The sequence below is a fragment of the Glycine max genome, chromosome 14, assembly GCF_000004515.6.
Source record: "Glycine max cultivar Williams 82 chromosome 14, Glycine_max_v4.0, whole genome shotgun sequence".
Lineage (NCBI taxonomy): Eukaryota > Viridiplantae > Streptophyta > Magnoliopsida > Fabales > Fabaceae > Glycine > Glycine max.
In genome coordinates, this window is record NC_038250.2 from 11,882,877 (window position 1) to 11,896,514 (window position 13,638).

Here is a 13,638-nt window from a genome sequence, read left to right on the forward strand (position 1 = left end):
GTTTTTTGTAAAAACCGATGTTAACTTTCAACATTAATATACATTTTTTGGGTATAATTCATATTAGCAACATCGGTTATTTATATAACCGATGTTGGTAATTTTACGTTAACATCAGTTTTTAAAAAACCGATGGTAACGATAATACTATCAATGTCGGTACTTTCAACATCGGTTCAAAAACCGATGTTGAAAGTCATAAATAACTGATGTATAAAGCATATTTTCTAATAGTGACACCAATGAAACATGGAGCTAGTCAAGCTGTTATTTCAATGTTAGGAGTGAAGCAGCACAGACACTCGGTGGATGAGAAATCTGATGACCTTGACCTCTTAGAGACAGGTTGGTTTGCACTCAGCTTGTGAATTTTTCCTATGTGAAAATATGCAGTTATATAGAAATTAACTCAGTTTTGTGGTTATTTATAGAACTTGATATGATGAGGGAAAGATTTTCAAAGCTTCTATTGGGGGAAGACATGTCTGGTGTTGGGAAAGGTGTCTGCACTGCAGTTACAATATCAAATTCAATTACCAATCTCTACGATAATTTTTTTAATAGTACCAATACCATAGTCCAATAGTATGGCTATGGTTTAACTTATTTGAATTGGGAATTTGCAGCAACTGCTTTTGGACAAAATTTAAAGTTGGAGCCTCTGAAGCCTGAGAAGAAGGCTATGTGGAGAAGAGAAATGAATTGTCTTCTATCTGTGTGTGATTACATACTAGAATTTTCCCCAACTGCACAATATTTAGAAGATGGCACAATTGTGGAGGTGAATTATTTCTAAACCCTTTAATTATAAGGATAATGAAGATTTTTGTGCATCTCATAATGTGTCTAATATGTTATCTAGTGGTGTCTCTTAGATGATGACAAGTAAGCCAAGATCAGATATTTACATCAACCTCCCAGCTTTGCAGAAGCTTGACACAATGCTCATAGTAAGACAAATTTCAAATGCTTCTTGTTTGTGACAACTCTGTTTTCATCCAAAGATTTTGTGCCTCACAATTTTATTTATTTGTTTGTTTTACAGGAAATATTGGATAGTTTCCAGGATACTAAATTTTGGTACGCGGAGCAAGGGACCATATCAAGGAATTCAACTCGATCACGAGGAGGCTCATTTCGAAGGATTGTTCAGAGGAAAGATGAGAAGTGGTGGCTGCCGGTTCCTTGTGTTCACCTTGGGGGCCTTATTGATAAGTCAAGGAAGCACTTGAATGAGAAAAGAGATTGTGCTAATCAAATTCATAAAGCTGCAATGGCTATAAATAGCAGTGCTCTTGCAGAGATGGATATCCCAGAAACATATATGTCTAATCTTCCCAAGGTTAGTCCTCATATCCAATTGTTATTAAAGACTATTTTGTTTCTCCAAGTTTCAGTCTACATAAAATCCAAGGAATGAGTCTGCACAGCTGAAATATTTTTTATATGTGATTCAGGATTCCACTAAGTTGCTATAGGGCAAGATAGTTGTAGATGAGTCTTGCACAGAAAAGGATTATATAATTTCATTGAATCATATATGATGCTAAAAATGTAAATTCAATGAAATCCTCTATTAGTCTTATGCTTATCTCCTTGAAATTAATCACAAAAGGAACTAAGAATGAAGTTTGTGCAGGAGAATAAGTGTTATACATGAAAGTGAAACCAAGACTAGTCATCACTCATCACTACAAATAATTTGGTTGCATAGAACGCATTGAGTAGTATGTTTTCATGTTTTCACTTATTTTTCTCTTCTATAACATTAGAGTGGAAGAACAAGTCTAGGGGACACAATTTACCGCTATATGTATTTTGCAGACAAGTTCTCACCTGATCACCTTCTTGACTGTCTCAAAATAAGTTCTGAACATGAAGCACTTGAGCTGGCAGATAAGGTTGAATCTTCAATGTTCACTTGGAGGCGAAAAGCTTGTCTGAGCCATTCAAAAACATCATGGAACAAAGTTAAGGATCTCATGGCTGACACTGACCAAAGTGAAAAAATCTGCATCTCATGTTTTCTGTTTTCTAGTATTACTTGTTTCTTCTTGATCTTTCTTAATAAATGGATACGGTTTATGGTTGGTTAGAATGCAAAATGCAGTTTACCTGAACAATTTCAGCATTCAGCAGCAGAATTCAGCAGTCAAGATTCAGCAGCAGTAAATTCAGCAGATTGCAGAAAAGTGGAAATTGCAGATTCAGCAGCAGCCACTGCCTCTAATGTATGAAGATCAGCTACACCAAGCATCAAATCCTGCAAGAAAATGAAAGCAAAATAAATAATTTAATTCACTAATTGCAAGTTAGTAATATATAGACATGCAGGTAGAGGGATTATTGATATACAAAGAGAGATAATAGAGTGACTGACACTGACCATTTCACTATTGATTCATTTCCAGTTAGCTCTTCAATATCATAATTTTCAGGATTGTCCTATATATATGTGTGTGTGTGTGTGTGTGTGTGTGTGTGTGTATGTGTGTGTGTGTGTGTGTGTGTGTGTGTGTGTGTGTATTTAAAGCAATGGAAGATGTAATAAAATGGCATACTGTTATATAACCTATTAGAACTGGATTGAGCCTAACTCAACCTATAAAGTATAAACTAGCTGTATAGCTCAAGGGGAGCATTTGCTCAACCCTTAAAAGGAGTACATTGCATATCCCTTGCTGATCTAAACATAATCATTCTCAATTTATATTAGAATTTGTACAAGTACTTACCTAGTAAGTCCATAGCTGCACAAAGTTTTCCACCAGTTGCAATCAAATCATCAACAACTAAAGCACGCTCACCAGGTTCAACAGCTCCAAACCAACATGCATCTCAAGACAGTCTCTTCCGTATTCCAGAATATGCTCTTAAGAAATAACTTTGCCTGCCACCAAAGCAACCTTTTGTTAATAGGGACTGAGAGAACAAGCACTTGTGTCAATAATAATACGTGACATAATTTATGATTTCATGTTTATATAAATTAAGAATCACAACAAACCAGGAAATTTTTTCGGTTTCCTCAATGGTACAAACTTTGCTCTTATTGCCAGTGCAATGGGAGAACCAAAAATGAAACCCCGAGCTTCAATTCCTACAAAACAGAGAAGGAATTCATTTTTACTTTTTTAAGAACACTAGATTGTGGACAAATATTATGTGCTATAGCAGGTGACTCTCAGAAACTGCCAATTTCTATCAGAGCTAGGGAGCATAAACACGAATACATTATCTTAATGGGTTCCTAAAGACATGCATTCAAACATTACTTTTTTAGAGCAAGGCAACATTTGCACAACAACCTAGTTACAACACCATTCCAAGTTCACTAACCTACTTACAACAACATTCCAAGTGCACAATAATTACTTCTTCAATCCACAAGAAATTTCAAACATCCACAACCTTACCTTCAAAACACAGCCGTGTTATGACAACTCTGAAAAGGGGTACTCACTGGCTTGCGCGGTGCCGCCACAAGACGAGACGCCGGACGAGGTCACGGGGGTGCGGGCAAATGCCACAGGTCACAGCGAGGTCACGGTAGACATGTGGTTTAAGAGAAACAGGGAAGCAGGAGCTCAAGCGAGAGTGTTCATGAATTAGCGCGAACAACATTATATACCTCAATGTTAACGACGGTGGCTTAAGAACAACGTCTTCGAAATTCAAAATTTCAACGACGGTGTTTTCAAGTGCACCGTCTTAACTTACCTGCGCGCTACCTACAAAGACGGGCACCCACGGCCAAAGTCGTTGAATGTGTCACGCACCTTGCACATGGGACTAAAAATGGTAACTTATTTACAGAATTGCCACCGCTACTCCTACTACGACGTCTTTGGCGGGAACGATGTCGAACGCGCGTCATAAAATGGCTTCTTTTTAGTAGTGTTTTTAAATTAAATATTTTTCTTTTCATCTATTTTCTCCACTTCTACTTACTTTCTTTCTTAAGATCAAAGTAGTGATTCCTCATTTGCTTGATACCTCTTTTTAATACAATGTCATTCAACTTCTTTAAATGTGTAGAAAGCAAAGTTTCCTGAAACTAGATTAAAGTTTAGTGGTTATGTGCAAATAAATACACAAGGAGAGGAGCTATTCTCCACTATACAATTACTTCAATATATACCTTTTATGGGATTAACATTCCAATTTTAGAACAACATATTTCTATGCTTTATATTGAGTTATTAAGTTTCTTACTTCCTTTGGCCACTATCATTGCATGTCTTAATGGACTTCCTTTGGCAACATATTTCTTACTTCCTACTGAGTACTAACCACCGATAGGACGTTTCTACAGAGAATTGGAATAGGTAGGGAAAAAAGATCTCTAGTGGAAGTGAAGGTACACATAACACAAAGTTAAGAAAAAAATTTAGATTGTCATTGGGGTGTGATACAAGACAATGTCCTTATATCTTCTTTTTCTATATGGCTAAAAATGGATAATATTTCAGACACAGAAAATCAAGCAAATTATCTTGATAATATTATGATATTTAATTATGACATTAAGACGAGTCTTCAATTTTGCATAGTAACTTTAGTTTGTATGAGATTACATAAAATCATATTTTATATATATATATATATATATATATATATATATATATATATATATATATATATATATATATATTCCATGACTATATTGATCACTTTTAGCTGCACTAAGTCATGAATGATGATAATGGTGGTCCAGAATTGAGTTGGCTTCTGATCAGCTTTGACTCAGATGCTCGTTCCTCACGTTTGTACACTGCAAAATAGTGCCTTCAAGTCAGAGAGATAGGCATGAGGTTGAATTCGATGTTTCTGTTTTGCTACACAACTCATATTTAGAAAAAGAAATGCTAGTGTAATTCATTAAATTTTATGAGCCCCATTAAATAAGTTATGCCTCTTTCTTAGTAGGAATTAGGGAAAAAAATCAATTAATAATGAGAATTTAATAAAACTCTTCAAATTTATTTGACAATAAAGATATACTACCCAAGTAATACATTATAATGCTTAATTTAATTGCTACATATATAACTCGTATATATAGAAGACAAATGTTATAGCTTATAAGTTAAGTACATACATTCTTTTTAACATTTACTTTTTGTAATTGAGAAAAGTTTCTTAGCCACATTAAGCAGGCCTATTTTTTATATAGTGACATATAGATAAAATTTATAAAAAATGATTAATAAAATAATATAAACTTTTTCCATAATAAACATTGTATTAGTAAAATAATATGTTAAGAAATATGCATTGTAGTAGCATTCTCATGTTCAAAGATGACTTATCAGATACATCATCTTTACAATCACTCCCACCTGGGAGCAGGCTCATCATTAAATCAATTATAATAAATACACACGTAAATTATTGATTTAGTGTAATTAAATATAAAAAAAGACCAATTTTATACGAAAGGAAGAAAAAGGAATCTTAATAATATAATTGGGTATAGATGATTAGGATTACTTTTATATTTTAATCTTAATCATTCATTTAAAATATTAAGATCCCTTATTAATGGATTTAGTTCAGTTGATTAATTAATTAGAGTATATGAGTATTGTAAATTTTTCGGTAAAATCGATATTGGATAAAATCTATAAATCAAATGTTACACATATATGTATTTCAAGACAATATTGTATATCAATAAAAAAAGAATTAGCTATCATATTAGACTAAGTGTACTAATTTAGATAGAACAGACATATATAATTTATCCTTAATATATTTAAAATAACTAATATTATATAGTATCATATATATTGGTCATACACTAACCTGAAATGCAATTCAAACCACCTGATAACTAAGGTACTAGCTACAATGGTTATTGAACAGCATCGAATATATATTTTCAACTAGTAATAATATATATTGTAATTAGATTTGAAATGAGATTCTGAGAAATCTACTTTAATATTATAGATTTAAGTACTTATTTTAGAGAATAAGACTTTTTTATGGTAGCCCTGCATTTTCTACACCAGTATATATTAAAATTCTTCTATGTTTATTTTTGCTTCCCCTCTTGTTTGTAGTAGTTAACTAGTTATTTCATGACTTTTCAAGTTCTTTGCTTGTGGCAGGTAAGTGAGGCGCAGAAGTGGGGCTACTCCTCTGATCGGAATAAAGTGCATGTTCACTTCTTTGGAACCCAACAAATGTAAGTATTCCAAGCAATGTTTCATTTGATTGGTCAAATGTTGGTAGTATGGTTGTTGTGTGAATTGATTTGTATAGCACAACACAACTTTAGAAATCAAGTTTACATGTTCAAATTTGATAATGTAGGTAATTGAATCTTAGCTCTTGTTTAGTGAAAGGGAAGAAGCAACCTTCTATCTGTAAAGAGGTACATGTCATAAGCTTGTCAAGATCCATCCTCTTCTCTGGTGTTTTTATGTCATCAATTTGTTATGAATTAGATCACATAAATTCTGTAGGACAACACCATGTGACATATTGTATGACCTTATGCTCCATAGGTCCTCTGACTCTTATCTTATACACTAATTGTTGAAGTAGCCAACAGTTTGTTACATATCCTTTCATCTATATATATTGATGGCTGCAAGAACTTAGGACCGAATCGTCCATGTCTTGAGATATTTGAAATTCAAACACTTTCATGTTATATTTGCTTAGTTTTTTTATTATCTGTCTTGGTTCAGTGCTGCAAGTCATCTTAACTTGTACCAAAATAAAAGACTAAACAATTTAAATAAAAAATAATAAAATATGTTTAGTCTTCGTACTTATGGTGAAACTTGGTTTTAGTCCTCGAACCTTAACATATAAGTTCTGATGTAAAGGAGAAATACTCCCCAAAATATTAGCATGTTATGATTCTTAAATAGCAGGTGACTATATGGTTATCCAGAGGTTGTATGTAGAAGGAGGAAGCCTAGTTTAACAGGGATGTGTTCTACTCTACATTTAATATAATTTAGTTAGTCTTTTAATATCAATTAGTGATTATAACAAAAAAATAGTGCCATAATTTGCTGCCCTCGTGCCGCCCTCTAGCATGTACTAGGATAGAGAAAAGGGATAAATCAACTCCACTGGTTAGTATGGTAGCCTCTGCTAATAGAATTGCAAATGACATGCGGCCCAATATAAAAGCCAATGATATCTCAAGCTGTTTCCATAGTATACATCGCCATAGAAACTGTGATAAATTAACATTTCTGTAAGATATAATTGTTTTATATAGTACTAAGTACCTAATAATAATATTTTTTTAAGCAAATGACAATGGCCATTACTTTTGTAAAATAAAAGAAAATGACTTTCTAGTGATGAATATTTATGGAGATGATTTATGATAGTATCACACACAGATTACTCATGAAGTGTTCTCATCTAGATAACTGTTATTGTTGGGGGCAGAGTTTTAATTTCTAACATGCTACATGTAAAGAAATCAGTTTTAATAGCATAAATGCATAAGGCCATTGTTAAGTCAACTTTAAGTTATAGGTTGATAGTCTATAGGGTGATTTCCTAAATTTTTGTATCTCTAAGTAATGACACCAACATGAAGAGTTGGTTCTGTGACAATAATGCATTTAAGTCCTTTTGTTTCTTATTTATGATAAAACATTGGGATTAACATCTCTGCTACTCCCTTCTAATATTTCAACCATCTCAGCCTCTTTAAAATGATCAAGTCACTTGTCTATCTTCAAAGGAAGATTGACTGATTTTCTATGAAGACGATTATAAACTTCCAATGTAGTCCCTATATCATTTGTATGAAAAACTGCATCTTGTACAATGAAGCCTAAAGTCTCGAGATTACGCATACCCAAATTGTTGATTGAGAACCTAGCTAGGACCGTGCCCATTGTTGTGGTTGTTATCCTCATTTGTCAATTTTGAGCTTTTACACTTTGACCTTTGCCACTTAGTTTCTTTGCTGAAGGATTTCTCAAACAACTGACTATATCTATCCAATGATTCATCCAGAGACAATGTTCTTTGCATGAGGAAAGCATCATGCTTGTTGGAATCTTAATCACAAGCTCTAGTTTCATTTGAGCTTTTACGCATTTTTAATTATTCAACCACATTTGATGTCTACATTGATTTCAGCAAAAGTAGTTGGGTAACTGCTTTTTCTAAATTCCACAAGCACATGTTTTATGTTCTGTTTTATAACTTTGAATTGATGAAGAACCACTTCATTCCACCCTTTTTGATTTGATCCCAGACCACTTGTCTTGTAGCCAGTTTCATTAGGGATGTGCAATGCAAGGCCTCTTCAAGTTCATAAGGCCAGTTTCCCTGGATTGCTTTAGTCAACTAGACAACAATGCAAGGCCTCTTTGTGTGTGAATACCATTTCCTATGGTAGCTAAAAACCTGTGACAAGAGGCACCAATAAATTCAAATAACAAAATAAAAAATTTGAAGATGCAAAACTGATAATTAGGCAGAATTATAATTATAGAAAATTACTTACATGTCCTTCTCCATATACCAACTATCCAACAACTGCAACACATGAGGAGCATAAGACATCAGAAGCTAGGTCTTTAGGGAACCTTTAAATCCTAGTAAGATCCCTGAGTATGCCTTTAGAATTCCATTTGTCAAAGAATTTGTGTATTCTGTCATATCGTCATCAGCACCAGATGTATGAGCATAGACTTCTACAGCACTCTGAAGCATAGGCATTGCATATAACAAGTACTTGTCAAAGTTATGAATGAATGGCAAGGCTAAGTCTCCAAAACATGAAAAAATAGAAGGCTTAATAGACCTATGGAGCTGATTGCTGGACAAATGCATAAGAAGTTCGGTCATTGTCTCTTTTTGGTTTTCTAGTAGTGGTAGATTGACAGTGCAGCCTTCCTTTTGTTTCTTCTTTTGAGCAAGTTAAGTTCACTGTTTCAAGTATTTTGGGATCCACAAGGTGGGGACGTAAAGGATTGGGTTTCCAATGGAGACTGACAGACCTGACAGCCAGACTCCCAATCAACTGAGACCCCTGGCCTGCTCCTGCTCCTGCTCCATCCTACATCGATCCCATGGCTCGGCCAGTTGGGCTCAACGTGAAACTAAAGTGCTTGCTGCAGTTTACGGGCCCAAAGCTGGAACCAAGAAGAACGAAAACCCCAAAAAAGCATCCATTAAAGTTATTTGGAAACCGAAGACTGGACAAATTGGTTAGAGAAATACTATATTCAACTCGACACTTTCTTTTCCTTTTAAGAAACAAAATTAATATATTGTTTACATTGGTTTAGGAAAAGTGGAGAAGGAGTATGAGATGATATTGAAAAGAACTTTGGAAAGCATCTGCATTCGAACAATATATCCCAACACCACCACTTTGGTTATAGTCCAGGCAAGTTTTGTTCTCAATATTAGAAATTTGGTTTGTTACAAATTTTATAATTAGTTAGATTCAAAGAGCATGGTGCAATTCAACTATTCTTTTGGTTTTACTCTAATTTTGATAAGGACTGTGTTGCTGTGTGGTTCTTTTGTGTGAATGGTTCTCAGTTAAAATTGGAACTTTTATTTTCTTGCCTTCGCATATATTTATTGTCGTTGCTGATTGCTTTATAAATTGTTAAGTGACATGTGTGATTTGTATTTAACTGATATCTTCACTCTTTGTTTCTACTGCAGATTGTCCACGATGATGGTGTTGTATCCTATTTAAAAATTTAGTTCTAATATGATTTATATGGTAACTATTTCTTTAAGGTTATGATATGTCTACTTTTACTCCAACCTTCCCTTTTAATTTGGCAATTCTTCACTTTGTGATTTGATTCAACGTGACATGTATTCCTTAGGATTTTTGTCTGATGTGAAAGTACGTCACAACTTGTCATTCTACTTTAACCGTATTTTAAGTGGGTAGTGACATAGTGTTATACTTGCTTGAAAATAGAAGGAAAGACTAATCCTTTGAGAGTCCTGAGGTGCTGTAATAGTTCTTTATTTTTCCGTGAAAGATTTTTGTTATTTTTCTAATCACTTTATGGTAATTTGTTCCCTTTTCTTGACATCAAAAGGGAAATCTATGAGATCTTGTCGGCTTGCCATTTTGATTGCTTGTGACATGCATGACAACTTATAATAATTTTACTGATGATCCATACACCATAGCTTACATGTGTGAGAGCAGTTTCATCCCTTTATTTTGAATTTATTATGTTTAATTCATAAAATCTTTTAGCCATCTTCCTTTTAGATTTTGACCCTTTTGATTGGTATGAAAAATGGAGAAATTATATTTTCCGTAACGTCTAGCCAAAACATTTATGCTAATTTTACAATTCAGGTTCAATGGTCAACTATTAAAATGGGTGGTGGGTAGTGACCTAGTGGTATTCAGTTACTCTATTCAGGCCTTTAGGGTCGAGTTATTTCTTTTTTATGACTTTGAAAGAACAAATTGGATTACCATCAATTCCATCAAATACATACATTTCAGTTTGATTTTATTGTTTATTATATGAGGGGTGGAGACCTGAAGTGCTCAATAAATAATATATATGATTCTAGATCTTTTGCTCCTTTTTCTTGACTTAATATGTAGCTTCTTCCATGTGCAATAAATGCAGCATGCGTTGCACTTGTGGATGCGAGAATTCCCCTAAAACATCTTGTTGGTAATCTAGACTTGTTGGTTTATTCTCTTTTGGTTTTTTTTCTATGTTTTTATTCTATTAAAAATAATGAATTCTCATCCTTGTCTCTACAGTAGCAATATGTTGTTCTATAACAGACAGTGGTTGTATTATATTGGACCCAACCAAAGATCAAGAGGAGGTTAGTAGAATCACTTTTGGTTCATTTAAAGTGTTATTATATTTTCACCTAATGTCTATTGAATTGAGTAAGCTGAATAAAATTTGGTCTACATTTACCTTATTTGTATTTGTATTCTAAATGCATTGTGGATAATACAATTGTTTTTTTATCTTATGGCAGAAAATGAAAGCATTCATCAATTTAGTTTTTCCAAATACAATTGTTTCTGTCCTCCCAGAGGGATCACTACAGGAGGGTAGTGAGACTATGGCACATGGAATCATGACATCTATTACACAGGGTGCTATGTCAGGTATTCTGTCGCATTTTCTTTAACCTTTTTTAGTTACTACCCTCAACAGCAATTTTTGTGCCATAAGTTTCTATTTTTTCCAACATTGGCCTAGTGCTTTATCATATGCTTGCATAGTATGTGCTTGTGTAGGTTTTATTTTCTGCTATGATTGTTGTGACTCTGAAAATGAATGGAGTTGCCTCCAATTTTATTAAATTTTAGGAAAAATTGGAAAAATCGAAAAAAGTATTATACCCAAATCTAATTGGGCTTGGGTCATGAATCTATTAAAGCACTTCTGGTGGACTTGCTTGTTCATTCTTCTTTCCTTATTATGTATTTTTGGGTTAGGCCTACTGACCTATAAATAAGTAAAATGAATTAAGTAATAAAATAAAAATGGAAGAAAAAAAGGGAAGAAAAAGAGGGGTATTGGACAAAACTAAAATGGAATCCATTCCAACAATTCGTATTGTATTTCATTCTATTTTTAACATTTCAAACAATGTTACTCATTCTCTGTGGCTTGTGTGAAGTTATCATTTTTTTATCGGCATGTGTGAAGTTATCATGCTATGAATACAATATTAATCCAGCAATCATTGGTGCAGGTTTGGGAGGGTTTGTGGCATGCAGAGCACTCTCACAAAGGAATACTGATCCTACCAAAGCTTCACGCCCTTGGGACATTGCAATACTATAGAAATACTCTTACTCCCCCCCTATCCTCAAAATAAATGATATAACTACTATAGTGAAAGAGAGATTAAGTATATATATCCTACCACATTTTCTTTATGGTTCTGGATTCAGATTTTTTTTCCTGGGTCATGTTGATATAGCTTTTTAATAATTATGTGCTTGTTTAGAATATAGCTTTGTGTCCCTACAGATCATTAATTTCAGGCTTACACTTGCACTTATGTTTTCTTCATTGCTAATCTAGGATTAGGATACTTTTAATTTTGAGCAACCACACAATCGTGTTATACATATGACTAGCTGTAATAATTTTATTTCAATAACAAATTTGCAGGTGTAATAATTAGGATACACATAATTATGCATAACGATTTCAGTTGTATCGCATAATTTTTTATAGTATATTAATTTCATTGCAGAATTTGGACCGGAGTAGTATAATTTCATTGTTGAATTAAGTCTTATATGAGACATTAAGTATAATTATATTTGCACATATAGTTACTGTCATTATTATTGAACATAAAGCACAAAAAAAAATTAATAATTCTACATCGGTTATAAGCAAAAACTGATGTAGAATGCTATTACATCTACGACGGTTGTCTCAAGAAACGATGTAGAAAGTACCCATTCTACATCGGTTATCAGAACAATCGATGTAGAAGGGTATAGTATACTACTACAGGTTTGGAAGCATGCGATGTAGAAAGAAAGACATTCTACATCGGTTATCGGCACAATCGATGTAGAATGGTATAGTATACTATTACGGGTGTGGCAGCATGCGATGTAGAAAGGAAGACAGTCTACATCGGTTATAGCCACAACCGATGTAGAATGGTTAAGAAAAATCGACATTCTACATCGGTTCGTCGTTAATAACCGATGTAAAATGTCTTACTTTCTACATCGGTTTTTGCTAATAATCGATGTAGAATGTTCACTATTCTACATCGGTCAAATAACCGATGTTGAAGGACACAAGACTTTCAACATCGTCTACTACGATGACGCATCATAATCGATGTAGAATGGGTCAAAGAACCGATGTAAAAAGATTATTTTCTAGTAGTGTACCTTTTCCATTGGCATGGGTCTTTTCATAAAACTTTCTTTAATTTCCGTCGGTGCTCCCAATCTCTATACCATGTGTAACTATATAAGTTATTTTACAAAAAAGAGTAATATTTTTTAAAAATTCTCACAAAACCTCTCTTAATAAGGAAACAAATAGAAAGAGAAGGGTTAAATAAAATAATTAGTAATTTGATAGAGAAAACGAATGAGTAAAGGATGATCAATGCAATCACCATATCACCAAGTATGTGAATTAACCTGAACAAGATTGCTTTAATCTAATCGATGTTCTTTTTTATGGTAAACCGATAATCTTGAATTTGAGCTTTCAATGCACCATACATAAAGGATGATTTAAAGCCACTCATATTGGCTTGGCATATTGTCTACACCCTAGACCTTATATGTAGCAACATCAAGACCACATCTAAATCACAGGTCCCATTCTTAAGAATGATCTCCTTTCTTTTATCAATGTATCATGAGCATTAATTGTTTCTAATTTTATGTGCATGCTATAACGTGTACCTTAATATACACAATAAATTTTTGGAATGTTGTGTTGATGTGATCACACAAAGAAGTACTATTTTTTAAAATATAAAACTAATGTAACTAAAAAAAAAGTCAAAAATGGCTGGGGGATTGAAATTTTTTTGATACATGTCTATTCCATACTCCTTTACTTTTTATAAATTGTGTCATCAAAATTTATCTTAGAATATTATACTCTCAAATTATAATTTAACATGTTT

General features: G+C 33.4%; 2 protein-coding genes across 2 annotated transcripts; both read left to right on the plus strand.

Moving 5' to 3' along the window:
* The first annotated feature begins 242 nt into the window (after window positions 1-242).
* LOC100789051 (rop guanine nucleotide exchange factor 2) lies at window positions 243-3,612 on the plus strand. Its single transcript, XM_003545378.3, has 8 exons — window positions 243-345; window positions 432-563; window positions 627-781; window positions 876-950; window positions 1,046-1,342; window positions 1,773-2,029; window positions 2,111-2,231; window positions 3,430-3,612. The coding sequence occupies exons 1-8, from the start codon at window positions 243-245 to the stop codon at window positions 3,610-3,612; spliced, it is 1,323 nt and encodes a 440-aa protein (XP_003545426.3).
* A 5,365-nt stretch (window positions 3,613-8,977) lies between these two features.
* On the plus strand, window positions 8,978-11,804 carry LOC100790116 (exosome complex exonuclease RRP46 homolog). The gene is made up of 7 exons (XM_003545379.4): window positions 8,978-9,203; window positions 9,285-9,385; window positions 9,673-9,693; window positions 10,592-10,664; window positions 10,757-10,824; window positions 10,987-11,119; window positions 11,713-11,804. The coding sequence occupies exons 1-7, from the start codon at window positions 8,978-8,980 to the stop codon at window positions 11,802-11,804; spliced, it is 714 nt and encodes a 237-aa protein (XP_003545427.1).
* The last annotated feature ends 1,834 nt before the right edge of the window (window positions 11,805-13,638 follow it).

Bases quoted from the DNA above. Each gene is read 5' to 3' on its own strand.
- LOC100789051 (XM_003545378.3), top strand. From the start codon at position 243: ATGAAACATGGAGCTAGTCAAGCTGTTATTTCAATGTTAGGAGTGAAG. The intron at 782-875 runs GTGAATTATTTC...GGTGTCTCTTAG, and splicing joins AAGATGGCACAATTGTGGAG to ATGATGACAAGTAAGCCAAG. The intron at 1,343-1,772 runs GTTAGTCCTCAT...CTATAACATTAG, and splicing joins ATATGTCTAATCTTCCCAAG to AGTGGAAGAACAAGTCTAGG.
- LOC100790116 (XM_003545379.4), top strand. From the start codon at position 8,978: ATGGAGACTGACAGACCTGACAGCCAGACTCCCAATCAACTGAGACCC. The intron at 9,204-9,284 runs GTTAGAGAAATA...ACATTGGTTTAG, and splicing joins ACCGAAGACTGGACAAATTG to GAAAAGTGGAGAAGGAGTAT. The intron at 10,825-10,986 runs GTTAGTAGAATC...ATCTTATGGCAG, and splicing joins CAACCAAAGATCAAGAGGAG to AAAATGAAAGCATTCATCAA.